The sequence below is a fragment of the Lepisosteus oculatus genome, chromosome 13 (genome assembly GCF_040954835.1).
Source record: "Lepisosteus oculatus isolate fLepOcu1 chromosome 13, fLepOcu1.hap2, whole genome shotgun sequence".
In the NCBI taxonomy this organism is placed as follows: domain Eukaryota; kingdom Metazoa; phylum Chordata; class Actinopteri; order Semionotiformes; family Lepisosteidae; genus Lepisosteus; species Lepisosteus oculatus.
Genome location: NC_090708.1, coordinates 24,528,611 through 24,552,456, shown reverse-complemented (window position 1 = coordinate 24,552,456; position 23,846 = coordinate 24,528,611). Strand labels below are relative to the sequence as shown.

At 38.1% G+C, this 23,846-nt stretch overlaps 1 protein-coding gene and 1 long non-coding RNA gene across 2 annotated transcripts in view; one reads left to right on the top strand and one right to left on the bottom strand.

Moving 5' to 3' along the window:
- Nucleotides 1-23,846, top strand: part of epha6 (eph receptor A6) — a 280,518-nt gene that overhangs the window by 235,809 nt on the left and 20,863 nt on the right. The window contains exons 7-11 of the mRNA XM_069197241.1: nt 76-238; nt 1,405-1,513; nt 12,651-12,721; nt 14,202-14,327; nt 16,187-16,372. Of these exons, the coding sequence (XP_069053342.1) occupies nt 76-238; nt 1,405-1,513; nt 12,651-12,721; nt 14,202-14,327; nt 16,187-16,372 (655 nt within the window). The remainder of the gene's footprint in view (nt 1-75; nt 239-1,404; nt 1,514-12,650; nt 12,722-14,201; nt 14,328-16,186; nt 16,373-23,846) is intronic.
- On the bottom strand, nt 131-22,796 carry LOC138242134 (uncharacterized). The gene is made up of 3 exons (XR_011191383.1): nt 22,429-22,796; nt 1,381-1,619; nt 131-200 (listed from the first exon to the last, which is right to left on the bottom strand). It is a non-coding gene; the product is annotated as an uncharacterized lncRNA (long non-coding RNA).

Below are 23,846 nucleotides of genomic sequence, written 5' to 3'. Positions count from 1 at the left end.
GTGTATGTCAATTATTCTGTCAGGGGATAACCGGAAACATGGTCTTATTTTCTCCCTTCATGTGTCGTCCCACAGGAACATGAACAGCTCAGCTACTCCTCGACCCGGTCCAAGGCCCCCAGTGTCATCATAACTGGGCTGAAGCCCTCCACTAAATACGTCTTCCACATTCGGGCCAGGACCGCCGCAGGTTACAGCAGCTACAGCCCCAAGTTTGAGTACGAAACAGGAGACGAGAGTAAGAATTCTGCCATTACAGTTTTCAGATCACAGTCATAAAAAAGATTTCCATTTCTGGCACTGTAAGTTAGGGAGAGCTGCTTGAAATCTCCTAATTAAAACATTAAAAAACCTAAAAACTATAAGGGGGTTAAAGATTTTTTACTAAGTATTCTAATATTGAGTGGGCTGTTTTGTTGAATCAAAGCACAGGCATTAATTATTTTTCTTCATCTGCAAAGGGCAAGTTTGTAAAAGCTGGTTGCTATGCAGAATTCATGAAAGCTAATGAAGACGTTGGTAATTTAATTTACATTTTCATGCCTGTGTTTTCACTTTCAAGTTAAACTCCATCACTGAAAAGAAGAAGGGTTACTAAACAGTGTCTGTGAAACAGCATGATTTGAAAAAATCAACTAGACAATTTAACACATTAAACACATTACACCACGTTCAACACCATAATCAGGGACAAATGAGCTTTTTCATACAAGAATAAAGAATAAATACAGGAATAAAGGTATTATTAAAAACTAGATAGCATGTTTCAGGTACATCAGTCTTCAGTATGCTAAACCATGTCTACCATTAACTTCGATGAAATGCTATGTTCATTGACTTTAGATAAAATATCTCAGGCCAATACACAGAGCTCAACCAAAAAAGCAATCACAGGACTCAATGAATTTGCTTCACTATAGTCTGCACTGAAGTAGTGAGACAGCTGCAGTTTTTACTGTACAGAGATTGCTCAACAGTCAGATCACATATCCCTTATTAGTTTGACACTGATATAAAATCAGCATTAGAAACTTGGGATGGCACTTGTAATTGTGTGGTGTGGTATAATTTAAATTTATCTCTCTCTTCACTTCATGGTGTGTCCAACTGTCTTTTCTTAAAAGTGACAAATTATGCAGTAAATTATGTTTGCTGTTTCTTCCTATATGGTATCCCACTCTCCAAAGCTGAAAGCCCTATATAGTACTTGTCACGTAGTTATAGCTGACCTTAATGGCAGTGGCTTTAGTATTAGTTATAGGAACAGCAGTAAAATATTATTGCAATCAAAAACATTGTCAATTTATTTTATTACTATGCTAATCTAGATTGGAGGAAAGCAAATGCAGTATCCAACAATGCATTTAATTTCGTTTTCACCTCTGTGTGCTCCTTCTCCCCCAGCTTCTGATATGGCCACAGATCAAGGCCAAGTGCTGGTCATCACCACAGCTGCGGTGGGCGGATTCACCCTCCTCGTCATCCTCACCCTCTTCTTCCTCATTACGGGACGGTAAGGAGAGAGCTCTTGCTCATGAACAGCGCAGCACAGGGCATGCAATGGGGTTGTGCGCTGCTTGCATTACTCTGCCTAACACCGCGTTTACTCAGAACAGGTGCTGAAAGGGAAGCAAAAAAACAAACATAATGCTTAAAAAAGAAATACTAATCACTACTTACAAAGCAAATTTGATTTTTGAAAATGAAAAATGTCGCATGTTTTGCAAAAAAATGCACTTATATTTCTTTGTGTGTAGCAGCATCATTGTAATCATTATTGATTAAGCCTGATGTCACTATTGTCATTTTTGGGTAATTTGAACTATTATCATTGTTCAAGGGGGTCTGATTGTTACTTCCAGCAATACAGTACATCTTTAGTAGTTGTGCCTGTTTGTGGAATTTGTTTTTTAAATATGTGAAGCATTTCTTTTGTAGAGTCCACTCTACAACACATTGTAGGTCACAATGCCTCCTTACTATGGCTTACTGTACGAAATCCTTTGTGCAGGTATCTCATCTTGCACATAACAATCACAGCACAAACATTTGCAGACTGAGCAAACAACCTAATCCAAAAAAACATTGTCATCATTATTATAGAACATCCAGAAAAAGTGCAGTGCAGAGGGAGAGATTCAACGTCACACAGAGCAGGTGCAGACCAGTGTGTGTACTGGATACAGGTAAATAGTAGTGCAACAAATCAGTGGTCACAGTGAGTTCTGAGTGTGAGGTAGCCTTGGTCTGTTGGAAACGATAGTGATCACAGTGTGTGCAATAAGATCTTCTGCTTTTCTTGGTTTACATTATTCTAATTTATATGGCATACCAATATAATACTTCAGGAAGCCCTGGAACTCATGTTAGATTTTACAGGCAAGCATATACAATTCATGCTAACCTCTCCCCTTGGACACATCACTGCACAGTAAATTCTCCAAGGCTCTTACCCTCAATACCTGTTTTACACTTCTGGCTAAGCAATTGAATAACTACATTCAAAATAACCTTCTCCCAATAGATTCAGAGTACATATCTCATAATACCCAGTCTATCATAAAACCTTACAATCCTATCCCACCTCTTCAAAACCAATTGTGGACATAAGTCTTCCTTCAGTTCTGCATACTCCAGTATAGAACAGTCTCCCTCCCTTTCTTAAATCCTCCTAGTTTTCAGCATAATTATGAACATTCAACACCTCTTCCTAACCCATTCGGCAGCCATTTCACATAAGCAGCTTTTCAAGAATTAGAAATTAATTTTATTTTCTCTCTTTTTATCTGCACTCGTCTGTCTTCTCTTAGTCTACTGTTTCCTTTGAAATTCTTTATTACTATAATAATAAATTAACAAAACATTAATAAATCACAAAGACAGCATTGGGTTCTAGTTTTTAACATTGAGAAACTATGTATTGATAATAATTTATTGAAGATAGCAGTCATTTGTAAAACACAAATCATAAATTGTACTTTTCTTCTTCTTTGCCTGTGTACTGTAGGTAATGTGGGGTTTTAATTTACTGTTATAATCAGAAATTGTTATAGGAAACTGCGTGAGTACTTGATGACTTTTTTGGAAACAGTCAGATATAATAATTTATAGTCTCACATATGATTCTAAATATAGAATATGAAATTTAGTGATATAATGGCCAAAACATGCTAACAAACAACAAATGTAATACAATATATCTGTTAACAGTCTGCGGTGATACAAATCATTGTTCTTAGTCTGCTGATTTTTCACTTGACTATAACGTGTAACAGTCTAGCTCCTAGGTTCAAAAGTCTCATGTATAGTAAGTCACATTCATATTCTCAGATAAGTAAATATGCATTTACTATTGTGAACTAAACATCAAACATGTTTGGAATAATAAATCAACTCTTGAGAATTATAATGTGAATAAATAAGTGAATAAATAACTCAAAGATCTGTTGGCCACACATCCTTGATGAGTTCCAACTTCCCAACTTCCCACTGGTAAGATGAAACTTGGGGTTTGTCCTTGACCCGACTTGCAGCTATTCTGTGCTGAGAGAGTCCCAGTGCAGAGAGAGGAGAGAGAAGAACAGTTTTGCCTGGCTTTGCTTATCAGCTTGCATTAGTTTCAGGCAGCTCTGCCAAAGTTAACATTTTGCTGACTTCTGTGTGCCCTGGCTTTGTTTAGAATGTGCTTGGATATTTTGGACAGTCTTATTTCATCAATCAGACAAAAATAACAGTGGGCTCACAAACAGTTTCAGTTTCAGAAAGAATATCTTAGAATTTTGTGCTTTACTGACTCATTTTCTCATCCTGGCAGTTTTGAGAAAAGGAGTCCTGACTTGGACTGCTTGCAGTCATGTGGTTCAAAAAGTCAGATTGCCAGTTCAGTTGAAGAGATGAGGAGCCAGTAGGTTAACCAGGGAAAATGAGTGGAGTTCTTGCTTTTAAGGTACGACATCACCAAAAAGAAACCCATCATTTTGGCTGAGGAGCCTTCTTCAGGTTTCATATGCATTCAATTCAACATTTGCATTCAGCACACCTGAAGAAGACTCTTCTTCAGGTGTGCTTTTTCTTTTCTTCTCTTTTCAGCTTTTAATAAACCTGTACTTGTTCCTTTACAGTATATCCATGTCTTCATCTCAACTCAACTTCTCTTGTACTTAATCAGAGAAAGCCTTTCTCACAAAAAGTCACCCAATGAAGCACATACAATTGCAGGAAAAAAAATATTCTGAATCTGTCTGTCATCCTAAGGACTCTGTGTTTGAACACCATGATTATATTCAACTTTAAATCTGTAATTCAGTTTCTGACATGTGTCTCTAGACAATTGAAGTCCCCATTACTAGACTGATGGCAGCAAACCAATTGTTCATGTTTCCATTTGAGTGAATAGGTTTTCCGGCTAATTAAACGGACTGTACAAGGAATTATTGCAGTTGGATACCCTAATTCCATTTGCCATTTTTATGTGCAATATTGCTTATAGTCACAAAGCACTAACAATATATGTGCTATGGATCTTGTTTAAGATGGGGTCTCTGGAGTTACAAGGGCAGTTTTGTTTTCAGATTTTGCTGACAGATTGTACAGATGTAAACAGGGATGACTTGGATGACCCAAGGATAGTGGGATTTTATAAGAGATTAAACATTCATATTGTAAGTGCTAGAAATGAGTTCAGTTATGATACAAATAGCAGATTATTGTATTATTTTATTCAACACCTTTTTTTAAACTGAAAGCAATGCTGCAAAATTAAAAACAGAACTGACACTCCTGTCTATTACTGTCAGATGATAAAATAAGTAGAAAGTAGAGGAGCTGGACATTTTGAAGCAAAATATACATGCATAGAATAACCTCACTGTATGTATAAATTAAAATTGTAATGGAAATGATGTGATTTAAAGGAACATCACCACAAAGAGAAGAAACAAATACATACATTTGTTTGTCAGAAGCTATCTGACTTTTCAGAGGGAAGACAGGAAGTAATTACATTTTAACAAGTAATAGGTTTATTCCATGCTGAAAAAAAAGAAGAAAACACAACAGTTCGGCCATGGAGCCTTCTTCAGCATGGAATAAATCTATTTCTTGTTCCTTTGCAGCCTATGCATGCTGACGCAACTACCCACCGTAATTACATTTTTACAGCCCCTATTTCAGGGCTTGGGTCAGTTGTCTTGTCTCAGACTGCGAAGCCAGACCCTTGATTGAAATATGTGCTGCTAAAACTTGCTATAGATTCCAACTGTATGTACTGTAGAGAAATTAAGGTTAATTCCATTCTTAAAAGTAAAAAGAAAGAAGAAAACTTTCAGCTGTGGAGCTTGCTTCAGATGTTCTGTAAATGTGTAGGTGGTAATGATTCAAGCTCAATAATCACAAACAGCCTGGCTCAGTTCACATGACCCTTTTATTGTGAAGTGCAGGCACTACTTTCCCTGTTACATTGGTCCAACTGTTTTAAATATTCAAGGATTACATCAGTGATGGCTCACACAAACACCAATTTCTAAAACAAGGCAAAGCTAATATTACACTTGCATTTTAACCTATGAGATTTCAATAACTTTGCCTTACAATTCTGTTATACCTTGACAATTACACATTAAAAGCACATTCCCGTGAATGTATTAGTGTGTTGCTTTTTTAAAGCTCTTTAAAATAAATTGTATATATAAAAAAAAGTTATGCACTTTAAGATTGTGGATACTAACAGCTTTGATGAAGATGACCTCACTATAACCAGACACATACTAGCAATGTGACAGAGAGTATATTTCATTAATGTACTCACCTGTCAGGATTTGCATTCAGGATGGCAATTTGAAATGATTTGGGAAAGTAAGCATGTGCCTGTGATTTTAAAGGAAGGCAAAACAACTTTGCTTTTTCTGGAAGACCAAATCACATTTCAGAATGTGGCTTTATGATCTCTAGTACAGACATTGCCAAACTAATAATAGATCTGATTTATAAAACATGCATTCTTAATAAATAAAACAAATGACAACACAGAGGACTGATCTGGAAATATGACTAGATCACTGCTTTTTTCTTATTTATTTTAATGTTTTCTTAACTCTTAAAATGACAGCCATGACAAGGTCACCTTCTATGACTGGGTTTGATCTTTCAGGTGTTGCAAGTATACTTTTCCTCTGAAATGACAGGCACATTTTAAAATTTAGTTATCAAGTCATTCAATTGTTTGAGAATCCTGACATGTGAGAAAGGGTATTTCATATTATATTGATAGGTGTTTTTGAACCCTTTGAGAGTGGATGTCACTGCCTGAACCGAAGAGTAGTGCTATAAAACTTCCTGATGAAGTTCCTCCTCAGCAAAACATTGGATGTTTCCTGCCTTCTCCTTCACTACTGTTGCCAAACTATGTGGCACCAGACTATGTAGTGCCAGACTTCATAGTGTGATGTTGTATAGTCCCAGCACTGTGTAGTGTGAGATTCTGTTGTCCTAGCAATGTGTAGTATAAGATTATGTAGTTTTAGCAATGCGTAGTGTCAGACTGTGTAATCTCAACACTGTGTACTCAACAACACACAGGCTGGAGCAGGCCAGGGATGTCAGGCCAACAACAAAACACCTACCACTGTTGCAAGACACACAGGATTCTTTTCTGAAAGCATTGTGACAGTTATTCACATTAAAATGTTGTTGTCCTTCTCTTGTGATTTCTCCTCATTATGTAGGACACAATTCAAATAACTGGAGATAACTGGTGTTTCTGCACTGCAGCTGGCCTTCTTAATGATCTCACAGACTACGTTAAGATTTACTTCCCCTTATCTTCATTAAACACTTTAAAAAGAGTGACCACTTTTCTTAAATATTATTTTCCTCGTAAAACAATGTTCAAGAAAGACCTTCTCCTTCTACTCTTATTTATGTTTGATCTCAGACTTCTCTAATGTCTTGACCATTTGTGGATCGACACTTTACATCCTATTACCTGGCACCAATTTGTTGTTATTGTATTCCTTAAAGTGTAGCACATGATAAGCTGTTTTAAAAATGATAGATGAAACTTTGAAGAACATAATCAAAACCCAGCAACCATTGGGAGGAGGTAAGAGTAATGAAAGGAGAGATCCTGTGCCTAATGGATTGTATTGCCAGGAAGGTCAAAGCTGGTCACAGCTTCTCTCATGCCAGCTCAGTGGGCTGCTGCTGTCAACACTGGGCTTCCTCTCTATTTAGATCTTCAACATTTAATATTTATTGAGTTATTTGTATGAGGCTGTGAAAGATCCCTTTCTGTAAAAGCATGGCTCAGGAACCTTTGTGCATATAAACACTATTCCAGAATGTGTTTAAAAGGGTTCATGCTCTATCCACACTTTTGTAACTGAAAAGCCTAACAAAAGCCTAACTCTTCTTTAAGCTACTAACTCAGCTTTATCTAAAGTCTTTCCAACTCCCCAGTAAAAGCTGGGCAGCTAAGCTGTTTACTAGCTACCTCTGAGACTCTTCCACAGCTGACACAGTTCCAAGTTCTATCCATTTGTCAGTCATTTCTTTCCTCGCTCCTGTTCCTCTGTCTACAGATGGTAGATGTTGACTGATACTGAAAGCCTCAGCTTCCTGGTTTTTAAACTGTCACCCTACCAGTTGTCTTCCACCAATTGGTCAGGTAACTGAGGATGGCAGGTTGTTCTCTGCAGCTTTCTGGGAAATATGGTTTAGACCAGAGCTGCCATCTCTAGTGGCCCTCTTCCAGGGCCATTATAAGCAAATTGCAGATTTATGCACACGATATACAGAAGAGGTTCCTCTATTCTGTTCTCCATTAGAATCTGACAGAAGTTTTTCTGAAAAGCAGATGAAGACTCGGATAATTGACTCTCAATAGTTGTCTTTACCACTGGGAGTCAACACAAACCCCTTGTTTGCAACGTTTTGAGCATTAATCCTTTTCCCATTTTACTGTTGACTGCATCTGTGCAACTCTTTCCAGCTGTTCACACAGCGGGGTCTCTGCAGTTGTGTTTCTCACTGTTTCACAAGCCCTGATGTCCCTGTCATTCCCCCATGGGCTTGCCTTTTGTCTGGTTGATGGCCCTTAAGCTGCAGGCATGGTGGCATCACGTGCCGTTTTGATAACTGCGTTTGCAGGATCATCTGCGTTTATCTGGACCTATGATTTTCCCCTTCTCCTTTTGTCAATTTTCCACATGCTGAGCAAGCTTGCAAGGTCATATCCAATGTGGAGCAGCATCTGTCTGCAGCTTGTGCTGTTTTTCAGTCTGTCATGGTTACATCTGTCAAAATTCCCAAACAAGAGAACACTCTGCCATTGGGAAAGGAACACCTTCATTCAAAATTCCAATGTAAGATAATAGTTTCAATTATTTTGGTGGTGCTTGTTGTACCTAACATTATAGTGTCACTATCAGAGTCAATTTAAAGTATGTACAGTATGGAGAAATAACATCTTATTGAATAGAAAGATCTATACTTAATTTATATATACTGTCAGATCTGTTAGAGATTGGCATTTTGGATAATTCTGTTCAGGATTTGTGAACTGTATCTGTTTATTGCCTTTTCTGATAACCTTGTTCTTTCGGCATTGCAAAGATCAATAACCGCATACAAGCCTATCCTTTAAAGAAACAGAAGTTTTCTCTGCAGTCTCTGGTTTAGGATTTCTGCCACACAGATTGTGCAGTTTCACCTTCAGCAACTTCCATAAATGAACTGGGCGAAAACCATGCTTCACTGAAACCTACAAGGTTCCACAAAAACAGGAATAACTGGCATTAAAGGCATAGAATGTGATTAGTGGAAGAGTACTGCTACAATGACAAAAAACTTTTATGGGGGATAAAAGTCATGCAATAAGAAAAACTATCAAGTTGGAAAATATTGCGTAGGCAATAGGTAATACATGACACTTACGATATTCTAGACCTACTGTACTACGCCACTCAGCTATCTATTTCCAAAAAATGCTCTTATCAATATCAATATTATCATCTTGTTTAAAGCTTCTGTTTTGTGGTTTTAATCCATGTATCATGCTCATCCATGTGATCCATCCATATGGTTGCCAGTTAGTCTTCCACACATGAAAAAAATGGGACACCACCTGCTCCCTGTATATGCCATTACGCTGATAATTCTAGGTGCTAGTAAGGTCATTCTTCACCAGGTCCTCCAGCTCACTTCCATCTTCCGAAGGCTTGCTTTTTGGGTTAATCCGTTCCTCTGAATTGTGGGTATGTGCTATAATGGCATCCTATCCAGGATGTAGAACAAAAACATCCAATAGATATTCTGCATCAGAACGGGAGAGATATGGTGTATGGATACATACAAAGTTGTCATAAAAAGTTAACATAACACTAAAGAAGTGTCAAGGATTGAATTGATATCAGCTGTCAAACTAAGACTGACAGTATTTGCAGAGCTGAAAAGTTGCCAAGGAAGGATAATCAAAATAATACCTTTGGATTAAGTCAGAGTTCATGTGTAAAATGATCTGTTGCATCCCTTTTTTAACATCACCAAAGCAGTGTCACAAGGCAGATAGAGCTTGATTAAGGTCAGAATTCTGCAACCATAAAGTTGGATGTCTTCTACATAGTAAAGGACTGATACCACTACTATTCAAAAACAGATCAAAGCCAGCTACAACCAATTTTGTAGAGGTAGTACAATATCCAATTTGAAAAGATTGTTTTCTGTAAGTTGGACAGGATATACAGTAACCATTAGCAAAGCAGTTCCAGTAGTACCTTTTCATCTAATCTATTCAACGAGATGGTATGATCAATAGAAGTAAGGGTAGCATTGAGGTCCAACTGCAGAAGAATGGATCAAAAAAATAATCAGCAGTCATCAGCATATCATTAGTAACTCAAATAAGAGCTGTTTCTGTATTATACAGTCATTTTAACCCACAATGAAAAAGCTCAGACAGCTTATTCACAGATACGTGAACCTGTAAATGAACAGCTGTAGTCCATTGAATACCTTTTACCATCAATGGTTACTCAGATATTGTCTGATAAATACTGAGCAGGCTGGACTCCAAATTCTGCTTTTTTGCACATATGCACAGCCTCGCGCACACATAATCCCTGAGGCTTCATTCTTCACTTCTCTGCTGGGCATATATAGTGTGCGTGAAGTATTGTGTACTGACAAAAGTAAATAAGTCCCTAAGTGAGGTCACACAAGTGCAGTGACTCTCCAGGGTTTAAGAGGGAAAGCATTAAAGGAAATTTATAGTTCTCTGATGCATCTTAAATGAAAGTATAAGATAGACGTTTGTATAGCCCATAAGAAGAAAAATAGCATGGTGAATTGTTGTGATGAAGACCCAAATACCCTGCCTTGTGGATTAGGTCACACAGCATACTGTACCTATGGTGATGCCTGTGTTGGTTTGCCGCACTCTGAAGACCTCAGTCATTTGTACTTCATTATGCTCGTGATTAACATGAACTCAGTTGTGGCTAGTGTCCACTTTGCCTGCTGTCTTCACTCCACTGCCTTTCAGATCAGAAGGATCAAATTGTCTCGAATTTTTGTTCCACACGAATATGCTCCTGATTACTTAACTGCAGCAATTTTTTGATTAATCGGACAAATTCAGAATTTTTCTCTGGAGGGCTGTAGGGTTTACACATGACCTGCACTTTTGGCAACATGCAGCTCTTTTTTAACATCAGAAATTATCATCACAGCAAATCCAATCAAGTGAATGGTGAGAGGAGTGAAGAGACTGTGATCTCAGCCAGGAACAGCGGACACACCCCCTGTCATGCCTTTATTTTTCAGATGTCTACCACTGGAGTTTAAGAAAGAAATGTTCAAGCCTTAACTTAACTTTCACAGTTTCTTACTTCACTGGCTACAGACAGCATTTATCACACTTAATAATAATGGTGAACAAAACAAAACATTTTTGGAAATGTATCATCCAAGTGCTTTTGTGGGCCATACATTTATCAGGTCTGGTAGCACTTGTCTCTTCATCCTGGTCAAACCATATAGTTTTTTGTCATTGTTTTCTTTACAGTTAATGTTTTTCGGTGCCCTCTCACACAGTGGGCCACAGTAAGAGTCCACACAGTGTTTAGACACAGGTAGCTATTTTCTGTCTGTCAGTGCACTTAGAGGGATAGCTTATTCTGCTGCATGGTTTCTTCTTTGTTGACTTTTCCATTGTTCCACTGATTAGCACTGTTATTGTACATTGCAGTAATGCTAAATAGTTATATGTGATTGTTCAAAGGGTTGAGAAGACACCCATGATTTTAACTCACACCCTTTGGCTGTGATTTGGTTAACCCTGGGAAAATGCACTGAAGCATGAAAGGCCTTTTAAAAAGAAAACAAAATGTGAACTAAGCCTTTATATTCAAATGCTGCTAATGGACTTGCAATTACTGTACATCTGGCGCTAAAAGGTTATATTTGATGATATGCCATGTGAACAATGTTGGTTAAAAATTCCTGCCTTCAATGCATGTATCAGGACTACTACCATATTGGAAACACTGATTATTTTACTCTCATGTGAAAGAAGAATCTCAGGCTGGAGTTATAAAAAGCCACTTGCACTAGAAAATCCATAATGTTTTGCACTTCTGATCTTTTTTTAGTCCACAAATGCTCCATTAATTTCCAAGTGTAAAACAGATCGAATCAAAAACCAATTAAAAAAAACAAGGCCTAAAATATTGAAGACGCTCATTGTCACTTGGGGTTTGGCATATATCTCTAGGGGCTTGTTCTTTACAAACTCTTATTAATCCTATTTTCCTGCAGTAGACACAAGCACAACTTGCCTGCCCAAGGCAAAGACACAGCCGTCATGAAATGTTTAATGATCAACAGCTCAGGGTAGCAGAAGAGCACAGCAAGCAGATAGCTTGCAATGAGATAGTTGACTATAGGATGACCAGCAATGGGCTGCAAGGCACTATAAAGATTCACCAAAGCATTTACAGTATGTTTGCCATTTCTGTGTTCACTGCTCATTTTCCGTTGCCTTTCCATTTGCCTTAGGTTACTGTTTCCCACATTCCTTTCCAGTCTGCTGCTCCTTATCCTTAATGCCTATGTCTTGCCTCATCACTATTCTTTCCTCCCTTAGCGCTGCATTCATTGGACATTTTTTGTTCCTGTTAATATTATTTTGGGAAGACTGGGCATAATGCAAGGCAACGTCTGCTTAGCTTTAAAAAGATCATCCAAGCAAATCAAAAGATAACCCGGTACTTTCAAAACAAAAAAGGACAGCACAGAAAATGTGATGAATGCCTAACTGGTCTTGTTTCTCTGTAATCTTGCCTCAATCAGAAGCCAATTATGTGAGAGTGAAAGCTATCAAAACCTTCACCACCCTGGTAATTGTTGACCTTTTGCTCTAGAGAGGATAAATTATTTAAATTGTTCAAATCTAGATGGATTTAGGTCTGAAGATTGCACTCTTCCCACAGCTGAGGTAGAGTGATAAACAGTGCATAGACGGAAAAAATGGGCTTTTGTTTTGCTTTAATTTTTTATTTTGCTTTAATTTTTCTTCCCAGGGCTGACAAGAATGCAAAGGCGGTCGTGTCCCCTAACATGTTTCACACTCAGTCTTTCTTCTTCTGTCCGTAAAGGTGTCAGTGGTACATCAAAGCCAAGATGAAGTCAGAGGAGAAGAGGAGGACTCACCTTCAAAATGGCCACAGTAAGAGCAGCCACAACCACAGCTTTCTAAGAGATGAGGTGTTTTCTGTTTTCTCTTAACTTATTTGAATCAACTTCAAAGCATACTGGATAGTTTTCATGCAAACACTTTCTAGTGTTTCTATTTAGTGGGTTAACTGCATGACCTGTTTTTAAAACCTTTTTTGTCTTGTTAACACTGCTAAACAGCTGTGGATAGCAGTTCTAAGGGAAAAGAAGAAACAGGTTTGTCCATGACTGTCCTCTGTCATCCACTGAGAGTCTGAAAAGTCTGGGATAGTTTTTTTTTCTCCTTGAGCTGCAAAACTAATAGCTTTGTGCATTGTGTTGGGGACAAACAAACAAGGTAATAGACAGAACAATGCCCATTCACCTGTAACATACAGTACAGTACATATACATAGATAAGTCTAACTTCTCACTTCAGCACCTTTTTACATTTCTTTTTGATGAAAGTATTTTGGGTTGCGGATGAATTAAGAAAAGTGAAAACTCAGGGCTTCGTATTTTTAGAACAGTTGAAAAATGCAGCCTCTGTCCGTCTCTCTTCTATCACCTACGCCAGATACTCCTTTGCCGATGCTGAAAGATTGATAAAAGGGGATGAATACAAGTAGGCAAAGCTAATGAAATTGTCAGAGTCTCTCCCCGCGGGGAGACAGTGGGTGCTTCTTCAAACTCTTCCTTTTGGGGAATAAGGCTTGGAGATGATAAACAGGCCTGAGTAAGCCTGTCTGATGAACATCTATTATTGCCATGCCTGCACAGCTGTTTCTCTGTATCTGTAGCTGCAGTTTTCCCTCATAGCCCATTCTAGTCCTGGAGCTAGCTCCTACCCCATGCTTACAGTAAGAGATTTATTCCACTGAAATCTCTGCGAGACCAAATCCGGTTTTTATGGAGCTTGCCTTGGCAAGAGCATTAGTGTAGAACAGGGACTGCACAGCAAGAGCATATGCAAGCAGTGCTTGTCAGCTAAAAGTTGTTTTTTTAATCACTTAATAACTTTTTCACAAGGCCTAAGCAATTCTCTATATCTCTGCCACCACCAATATCCTATTATGGTACAAACAATGTGTTTGTTGGACGTCAGGGCTTGAGAGAGAACTGCAGTTTTTAACACAACAGAAGGACCCAGAAGCATCACGAAATAAAAGATTTACAGGTTGACATTCTGGTATGCTGAATTATTCCTCAAGGGATTGTGTACTTTACTTTTCTAAAACTGTGTGTGTCCTTAAACAATACAAATCCAGAGCTTTTTCACATTTCTTAAGAACATAGAATGGTTTCAAATGTGAGGAGCCCAATTTTGTCCCTCTAGCCTGTTGGGTACTAATGGCTAATTAGTAAGAATAATCACTAAGCAGATATTTTCATTCTCCTGTTTTTATTCACACATTAGATTATCTTCCAGTGCCTAGCAATTACCTAGCCCCATTTCTGCTGCTTTTAAAATATTCCACATGCCTCTGTTGCAGTTCGTTTTCCAGGAATCAAAACCTACATTGACCCAGACACCTACGAAGACCCGACGCAGGCTGTGCATGAGTTCGCGAAAGAGATCGATCCTTCGCGCATCCGAATCGAGAGAGTGATCGGAGCAGGTAGGAAGTCAAGGGTTCAAGGCCAGCTGAGCTCACAAAAGAATTAAAGGGCTTCAGCTTAGTCCACTGGTGAGGGGACTGCACACCAATAATTGTGTACACGTTCAGGCTCACATGTACTGTCTTTGTAGGTGAAAGAGCAAGGGACATGTCTGAGGAGGTCTTCAGGAAGCCTGACTATAATCTGAATTGTTCCTTATTCCTTTTCATCACCCTAATTGTAACGCTGTATGTAGAAAATGGGGAATGGCACTTCATCCAAATGTACAAAGACAATACAGTTTCAGTGCAAAGTAATATTAACAACCAAAAAGTAAACTGAAAGAAAAGAGGAGAAAGGAAAACAGAAACAGACCCGAAGCTGAATGACACGTGCACCTACAGTGTACAGTCCACTAGAGTGCATGCTCCCAGCGAAAGCCAAGTGCATGCCCAGAGACATGTCTCTCTCTCTCAATGCCGTTCAATGGCCAGAGAATAATTGCTTCATTCAGTACTCGTGACGTCAGGAGGGGGATACTCTATGTCCTGGTGCAGTGCCAGTTTCTGAGGAGCCCCAGCTCCCCTCCCACTGCAGCCATGATCTGCAGGACACGTTTGACACTGAACCTTCCTGCTTTTGAAACATTTCACAGGGTACTTTGCCTAATCCCATATGACACTATAGAAAGCCACCTTTTAGATCATTTGACTCTTGGACGTGCATTGAGACGAAGGCTTCTGTGAAAAAGATACCGGATTTAAATGGATTCGAAAGTTAAATGTGCTACACAAATACAAGCTATTGCAGTGTTGTTTTAGGCTCACATGCTAATATTTTAATGATACAAATGATCAAAAGTGAAAAAATCAGATGTAATAACATCTCGCTATTTCATTTACTCTCTTGTTTTCACGGATGTTAAAGACAAATATTATAGGAGTTAACCTGTAAAAGGTTTATCTATTTAAATGTTTTCTCTACCTAGTTTTTGTTTTTTCATTAAAATCCTATTAGAGTCTTTCCCTTAGAAGTTATGTTTATGTTCCATTCCCTTTAGTTTATGTATTTATTAAATATACATTGTATATGTAATATTGTGAAAATATCAAAAAAGACATTTTTCAAATGCTGCAATTCTCTTTTTGTTGAAATGAATAACTCGGGACCTAACACATGAAGTTGGGCGATAATCATATTTTATTTTTACACGTATTGCAATCATCTTCGATATTTAGATGCTGAAAGCCTGTCTGCTACAAGAGATTTATTAAATGATACATCTGCACTTCCTTGTGTACTGGGAAAAAATCCCTTCACTTTTAAAAAGTAAAAAAAATCTTCAGAGAAGAAACTTTTGATAGAGCAGAACAAACAAACTGTCTTTCTTTGGCAGGATAAATAGTAGGTTTGGGAAATCAAAATGAGAGTTAAGATGAGGAAAAGAAATGGTTTTAATTTTTTTAAGAAACCGTAAGAGTGCCACCCAGCGGCTGGTATTTGTAGTTACATCCCACAATGTTCTGTCGTGAAAATTGATTAGCTCAACATATAATAATAGAACAAATCACATAATACAAAAATGAAATTACACACATTCTGATCTCAAGCATTTTAATCGATAGAAAATTAAGGTTGGCAGTGATCTGCCAGAAAAAAAAGCTGAAGTCAGGGCCAAAGTAACCGCCGTCAATAAGTAGTCAATATTCCTCATTGTTGTTGAGGGTTAGCAAGTGTACAGTACAGATTGAATAGATAATGTAGAGCTTCTCTATCATGCTGTAAAAAACTCCTATTCAGAGGTCCATTCTAACATGGGCAGTAGAGCATTTTTCTGCTGCTGAAGGGTAGTTCTGGTGATAGTGCAACTGTCTTTCAGGGGAGTTTGGAGAGGTGTGCAGCGGGCGTCTGCGAACCCCAGGCAAAAGAGAAATCCCTGTGGCCATTAAGACACTGAAGGGAGGCTACGTGGATAGGCAGAGACGGGACTTCCTGAGGGAGGCGAGCATCATGGGACAGTTCGACCACCCTAATATTATCCGGCTGGAGGGGGTGGTTACCAAAAGTAAGAAGGCCTTAAACACATCCATGTCCATCCACTGCCTACAGTATGTGTTTTATGGAAGGTCTATCTTCCCTGTCACCAACACAAAGCCAAGAAACAGAATTGCTCTTCTTTTTTGCCTAGACATCCTAAATTAGGAACTAGAATGCTAGATGATAGGGGAAATAGCTTCAAAATATAGTAGCATTGTATTATTAGCTAGTGGCTTGTGAAATCATTGCTGTAAAGGTCAAAAGCCTTAATCTGATTGTGTATTCACAGGACAGAATTGAGAAGGGCTTTATATTGAGGTAATTTATCAAATATAAGTGCTAACTCAATATAGTGAACAAGAGTTTATTGCCTCTGTAGAGATACTCTGGTTAGACTTAAAGGCCTTGTGTAAAATGTAGTTTTTATAATGCAGAACTGTATTTTCAGTTCTGACTGCATCGTGGTGTGGCTCTTAGCGCTCTTGCTGTGGACAGTTCTTGGGTCCTGGGTTCAATTTTGGAGCATGGGCATCTTCTGCATGGAGTTTGCATGTTACCCCTCATGGGTTTTCTTCAGACGCTTTAATTTTTCTCCTCCTTACAAATATGTGCTGATCTAGTGTCCCTAAATTGTCCCTGAGCGTGTGTAGCTGTCCTGCGATGGATTTTTGTCCTGTCCAGAATGTAGTCCTTCCTGACTTCCTGTGTTCCTGGGATCCGCAGCTCCAGATTGTCATCATGCTCACCAGAAATGAGGGCATTCTAAGGGCTTTCTGATAGTGGATGAATGCATTAGTTTCCTGGTCATAATTCTGCTTGTGTTTTCCAGGAGCATGAGTGCTGTCCGTGGTCCTGAAAAGCAGTTTCATTACTTCACCATTATCCTTTCTTACCTTATTATATACTGTACCAAAATTGCTATCATGTTTTTTGAGGGTCGAGACATCCATCCATTTTTTTAAAAGCTGTTCTAACTCCAATTCATTGTTGCAAGGGTGCCGGAGCACACACTCACAGTTTTCCGAGAAGCCAATTAAAGTTGCAGTATGTCACAGTCTTTGGACTGTGTAAAAGAGTCCACACAAACTCCACACAGATAGCACCCTAGGTCTGGATTCAACCTGGGGCTCCAGTGTTGCAAATGCTAACCATTGTGCCACCAATGGGTGCAGGCGATAACTTAGCATAATATGTCCAAAGGCAGGTGAATATAAGAGAATCTCGTGTGAATGTGCATGTGCATCAAGCTGTTTAGCAATTCAAAGTTGTAATATGAAGTAATCCAAGAACGCACTGAATAATCAATAATCCTTAACACAGAATTGTTAGGGTTAAACAGGTTAATTTCTTGTGTCTGGTGAAAAGTGCAATTATTTGTAGTATTGCTTTTGATACTAAGTAGTGAAGTGATCTTTTTAATCAACAAAAGTATTTAATTCCACATTGACATTTAGTAGAGCATTATTTATCTATGGTAAGAAACCTCCTGGAATAAATCATGGTTGCTACTGGAAGAGGTGTTAGTAGGGCCAGCAGGGGGTGGTCACCCTGCAGTCTGTGTGGGTCCTAATGCCAAAGTATAGTGACGGGGACACTATACTGTAAACAAGCTCCATCCTTCGGATGAGACGTAAAACCGAAGTCCTGACTCTCTGTGGTCATTAAAAATCCCCGGGCGTTTCTCAAAAAGAGTAGGGGTGTAACCCCGACGTCCTGGCCAAATTTCCCATTGGCCATAACCAATCATGGTCTCCTAATAATCCCCATCTATGATTTGGCTTCATTACTCTGTTCTCCTCACTGATAGCTGATGTGTGGTGAGCTTTCTGGTGCACTATGGCTGGTGTCGTATCATCCAGGTGGATGCTGCACATTGGTGGTGGTGGAGAGGAGTCCTCATTACCTGTAAAGTGCTTTGAGTGGAGTGTCCAGAAAAGTGCTATATAAGTGTAAGCAATTATTATTATTATTATTATTATTATTATTATTATTATTATTATTATTGAGTAAATCCTGCAAAGTCTAAAGTCAAAAGCTATTTGGTTTACAAAAATGAAAAGATCATTGTATTTTGTTTTTCCTTTTTTACTTTTACTAAAATGTCATTAATTCTAATTGTGTCTTTTAAGAAAATCTCCTTATATAAAGATGGGAAACCCAGGTTCAAAAGTAAAAAGTAGATGATGTCCTAGTAAATTTTATGACAAGGTTTTGTGCAATACAGGCTTGGGTGAACGCATGATTTCTTCTCCTATATTCATCTGGGAAAGAACACATTTTTCAGTGAAGCACATGAAAAAAATTTACCACAGTGTACTCTTAGCATGAAAAGAAAGATCCAATTCATCAGTGCCAGGTAATGATTAAGCTGATGAGGTCTCTTAATCGCACAGGTTTTTTTCTGATGGTCAGTAAATTGCTAATGCTGATTGACTGCCATGTTTTGCTTTTTAAAAGTTAGTGTATAATTTCCATAATTCAAAATATATTTCAAAGCAGACCAACGAAAGTTCAACCACCAACAGATATGTGTATAAAAGTCATGATTTCTTTGATTAAAAAAGCTTTTTTAGCAGTAATAGCTTGTTCTTATGAAAGATAGTGCAGTATATCCTTTCTTTTGATGACTCAGGGTTGAAAGTAATTGCTCACTCTACCCAGGAAAAATAATACAGTATAGCTGTTTTTAATCTATTTTCACTTCAGTGAACTTCTTGGCAGGGACTAAAATGACTATAGCCATTACAAAGTGGGCTTAATCAGTTTGTTTGCATCCCAGATGCTTACTAGTGTAAGTATGAATTGTGAGCAGCAGCTTTGAGCCTGTTTTCCTTTCTCTTTAAACAGACCTTCCCTGTGCAAAGGAGACAGAACTCTGTAAATGGCAATTCACTACGGACTGGCAAATGAAACACAATCAAATCTATGACAACCAACTTTAAAATAGGGGGGAAAATGACAAAAGAAGAGATGAAGTGTAGTTTTAGAAATTCGCTGGCTTCTGTGGCCAACTGGAAGGTGTTTTAGGTAGTTTTGTGAAACTCCAGCTGTAATTTGTTAATCAGTTTATTTACTTCATAGTCCTTACACAGCATAAGCACAAGGGGCACATTATGCAAAATTTAAGGCTGGGATAGTTCCAGTGTATCTGCAGCTTGCTGGATTATGTCAGGCTCTTTAAAAGCCCTGAAGGTCCTGAAGCATAACTAAAACATTATTTCCAGCAATCCATAACTTTTCCTTGAGCATCCACAACAATTCAAACTGCTAGTGCCAAAAGAAAAAGAAAATAAGGGGGACGAGGAAGTGATGCTCAGGTGTAATGCTCTTTCTTGTCTCTGGATCAATCTAGATCATTTTCATTATCAATCAATCATTCTCGGCTATGCCAGACAGTGTATACTCGCAGACAGGACTATAGCATAGCCAGTTAATAACTAATAGCAGTTTGTACAGGATCTTTTTATAGGGCTTTTAACAGGACTGAGTAGTAGACCAAGGAGCACCAGGAGACATAATACACCACTATTTATTTCTACCAATAAGAAAAAACAAAATCGTATGAAAAAGTTACAGGATTAAGAGTACAGCACAAACATTAATTCAGCAATTACAAATTGCATTTGAGTAAAGCATCCTGATTGACTGCTACTTCTTATCTCTGTGGAGTATGTTCAATAGCTTACCTACAAAGCTTAATACTTTCACTATATAGTGTTAGATACATGAAAAAAGTATATTTTTACTTTAGATTCAAGTTTGTATTTATATAGATAAGTAGTTAGTTTTGTTGTTAATTTCTCAATACAGTCATATAAAAGATAATACATACAATACAGATCCTAGCTGTAATTGAGTCCTAATTGAGTTGCATCATTAGGTACAGAGACAAGTAAACAGACTGCTCTGGTGCTGTTCCCTGGACCAGTGGGCCTCAATTTTGTGGTCTGATCTCACACCTGGGAATGGTGTAATTTATAGCTGGTGTGTCATAGCAGGTCTACGGTCGGTAAAACACAAACATGGAGAGAAGGAACAAAACCAGTTCCCTTTGCTTCCAGTGTTCTTGTGAGAGCTCTTAGTGGGTAACTCAAAATCTGTTTATAAAATTGTTCAACTGTAAAGCAAAAAAACTAAGAGTTTTTACTTTGCTGCCCCATTTTTTGGAGGGCAGAGTATATCAGAAGAATGTCTAAATCTGTAAATAAAATAATACTCCGATGGAGTGAATGAATTACAAATAAATCACTTAGACAGCAAGCACTGAGCAATCTCCTTCTTATTTTCTTCCAGTTCCCCAGACCATTAAATCCAACCAGAAAAGGAAAGTAACATTAAAAGTTGAGCACTTGTGTAGCAATTATAGTATGAAACCGTAATAAATCATTTAATTAATATTGGGCATTTTATTTAAAAAGGAGAGAAAAGATCCTGATATGTTGCTAATTTCCTGTTATTCCTCTTCCAGACTGTTAGCAAATTGTTCCAATTAGGTTCAAATGATGACTTATTTTACCCATTTTCCAAAAACGCTGATGCTGAAGTGTTATCCAGTTTTGTAAAATTAACATTTTTATTTTATAATTGGTCCTCAACTTTTTTTCTTCTGACTTTCAAGTATTTGATCAGAATTAATTAATTATCTGCCTTCTACAGTTTTTAATGCTTCCTGTTTTACGGATACAAAGTTGACCTTTCTGGACACAGTGGTGTATTTCATATGCATTGTGCAGTTGTCCTGAGGCCTGCGGTAGTTGAGGAGGGAAATTACTTCTTTTACCTTGCTGGATATAATTACAGCAAGCCGGGATTTCCTCGAATTTAGAATATAGAACATGGAATTCAAAAGCTGGAAACTGTCGATTATTCAGCAACTACAAACATTCTGTCCCCATTTCCAAAGGAACCGCTTGGTTAAACCAGACTTCTTCTTATTAAAAGAGACAAGCTGAATTTAGTTTTTTGCATTAGCATCTGGGCCTGACGTGGAGAGTGAGCCATCAAAATAATCAGTCCCAAAAAACGACTGCATAAAGTGCCACCAGTTCACTGCTTTACAGGCTGCACTGAAAAGAGGACATAAACACAAACTATGGCAGTTTACACCAGTGGCTCAGATCTTTAGGTTCAGTTTTTTCTCTCACTGCAGTTTAGGACCATCTGTTGTTTTTGGACTTGTTCTGCTGCTTTGAGGACTAATTAAGAAAGGCTGGTACTTAAGTGTGATTAAGGAAAGGCAGGCCTACCTGTAAAATAAGTGAAACTGAATTTCCCAAATTCTATAAAAAAATATTATTATAAGTTTGTTATTTTAACAGTCAATTTGCTGAAATTTGGGAGCATTTGAAAAAATGAACACAAATTCAAGTCTTTGTATTAAAGTTGATTTTTATGGTTGGGAGATTCATAGTGTTCTGGGGACTCATAATCTGAGTCACATGTTACAAGTTATTTACAAAACATTGGCATGGTGCACTTAGTAAATACAGATTCTGAATTAAAAGAAATGAGATAGAATTGATGTGAGAAATCAGGTCATACCAGTTTGCCTAGAAAGTAATTCGATAGAAGGTGCTAGCACTTCACCACATCATCATAAAAAGTCAAGTATTGTCTCATGGCTAATTAGTGCAGTTTCAGAGTAAAGAACAGGAAACAGCTTAGAAATACAAAATAGAAGACACACTATTATTTATAAAGACTACAAGTCCCTGAGTCCAGATATTCTACAGTCCGCACCTACAGTAGATCTTCATTTGTCCCTTTAAATCTGGAACAAGCTAAATGCCAACTAACGAAGACACAGTTGCTTAAGAAGATAATTGTAGTTGCTAGATAATAAAAGACCTTCCACAAGAGGCTCTCTGCTCTCTGGTACTATTGCTAAGCTGAGAGAACCATTCCTCTGAACCAGATAATGCAGAGTTACAAGGATTGCCTGGCTGCTATTGAAAAGTAATAAATATTCCCTCAAATATAACAAACACAGTACTCAGTGTTCAAATACTCTGAAAGCTTTCTGTCTTCAAAGAGTGAGACTGAATTGCTGGAGCTTTGGCCTGTAGGAATGTGAAGTTCACTTACTGTGCCTTTGCTTCTTCAGTTCTGGAGGATGAGAGAGAATTATGATGCAGTAACCTCTGATATTCCAAACTCACTTAGCTTCTTATTTTGCTTCTATGCTGAAGCATCTTTCACAGCAGCCTCCAGCCTTTTCCACATCCTACTCAAAGTAAAGAAGTTCAGTCCATGTGGCAAAACCAGCCCTTCAAATCCAAATTCAAAGTTTTTTTTCAAGACAGTGGACCTGGGTGAACAGAATCCTCAGGTTATGCAGAACCTGTATTGGTATGACTAGTATATTCCAGACACAAAATAACATGTTTAAGACCATCACAACATTGCCTGTCGAAATTCTGTACTGCTCTTCTTAAAAAAAAATACAATCAATGGGCACTGATTAATATTCCTGTTGAGTTTTGTAAGGTTGAATTTGGCACATGTATAGATCCTTTTTTTTAACCATGGTTTTCTTTACCAGAGCCCTCAAATTATCTCTGGAGGGAAAAGAGCCATATTGATGGGCGGATCAGAGTGAAGGCAGGAGATTGGGCACTGCTTGAGTGTGCTGGCAGCACATATCCCAGTCTCTTGTGAGCTCTTTCATAAGGAGTTCATCCAATACTGGCCTCTTCACTCAGATTCGCACATTGTGAACTCCTGTTTGAATCCCCAAGCTGAGCTGAGCAAGAACCAACAGTCTCTCCGGGTGCTGGATTGTTTTGTACTTCAGCAGCATATTCATTTGCAATTTGTCCTGGTGTAAATGGTATAAATCCCAGAGGCATTTTGAAAGATTTTCTTGGTAATTATTTCTCTCCATCGCAAATGCCTTGCTACTCATTAATGCAGTTATTGCCCTTTTCTTCGTTTCCTAGCAGTGCTGTGTAACTCAGTGCTGTGTTTTTCAGGATGAGCAGTATGTGCTGTCCCTCTGAAAGGGTCAAATGATGTGTGAAACTGTCCTGTTTGCTCACGCACTACAGGGAGTGAATAGATGCTCATGTGTCACCTATTGTAAAGAAGATTTAATGTTCCCTAAAGTCAATAGATCTTTATCACTACATCTTATTCAGTCAAAGGCATTGAAGAAAAACAAGTCAGAATAATTATGGCCCACAGAAAAAGTAGAAAGAGAGATATTTTAATGTGTGTGTGTGAGAGAGAGAGAGAGAGAGAGAGAGAGAGAGAGAGAGAGAGAGAGAGAGAGATTCATCTCAGTTTTGCAAAGTGATCAATTGACTGGAATTACTGTTGCATGTTTTTTTAACAACACATCTTTGGTTTTAATTAAAATACGTAGTGAATGTGTATCCTATCGAGAACCCCTACATAGGGAAATCAGTATGAATTCAGACAGCTGTTCTTCAATGGTAAGAATAAATCAATCTAATCAGCACCAGTTAATTCGCCACAGGAACCACAGTCTGAAGAATCAAATA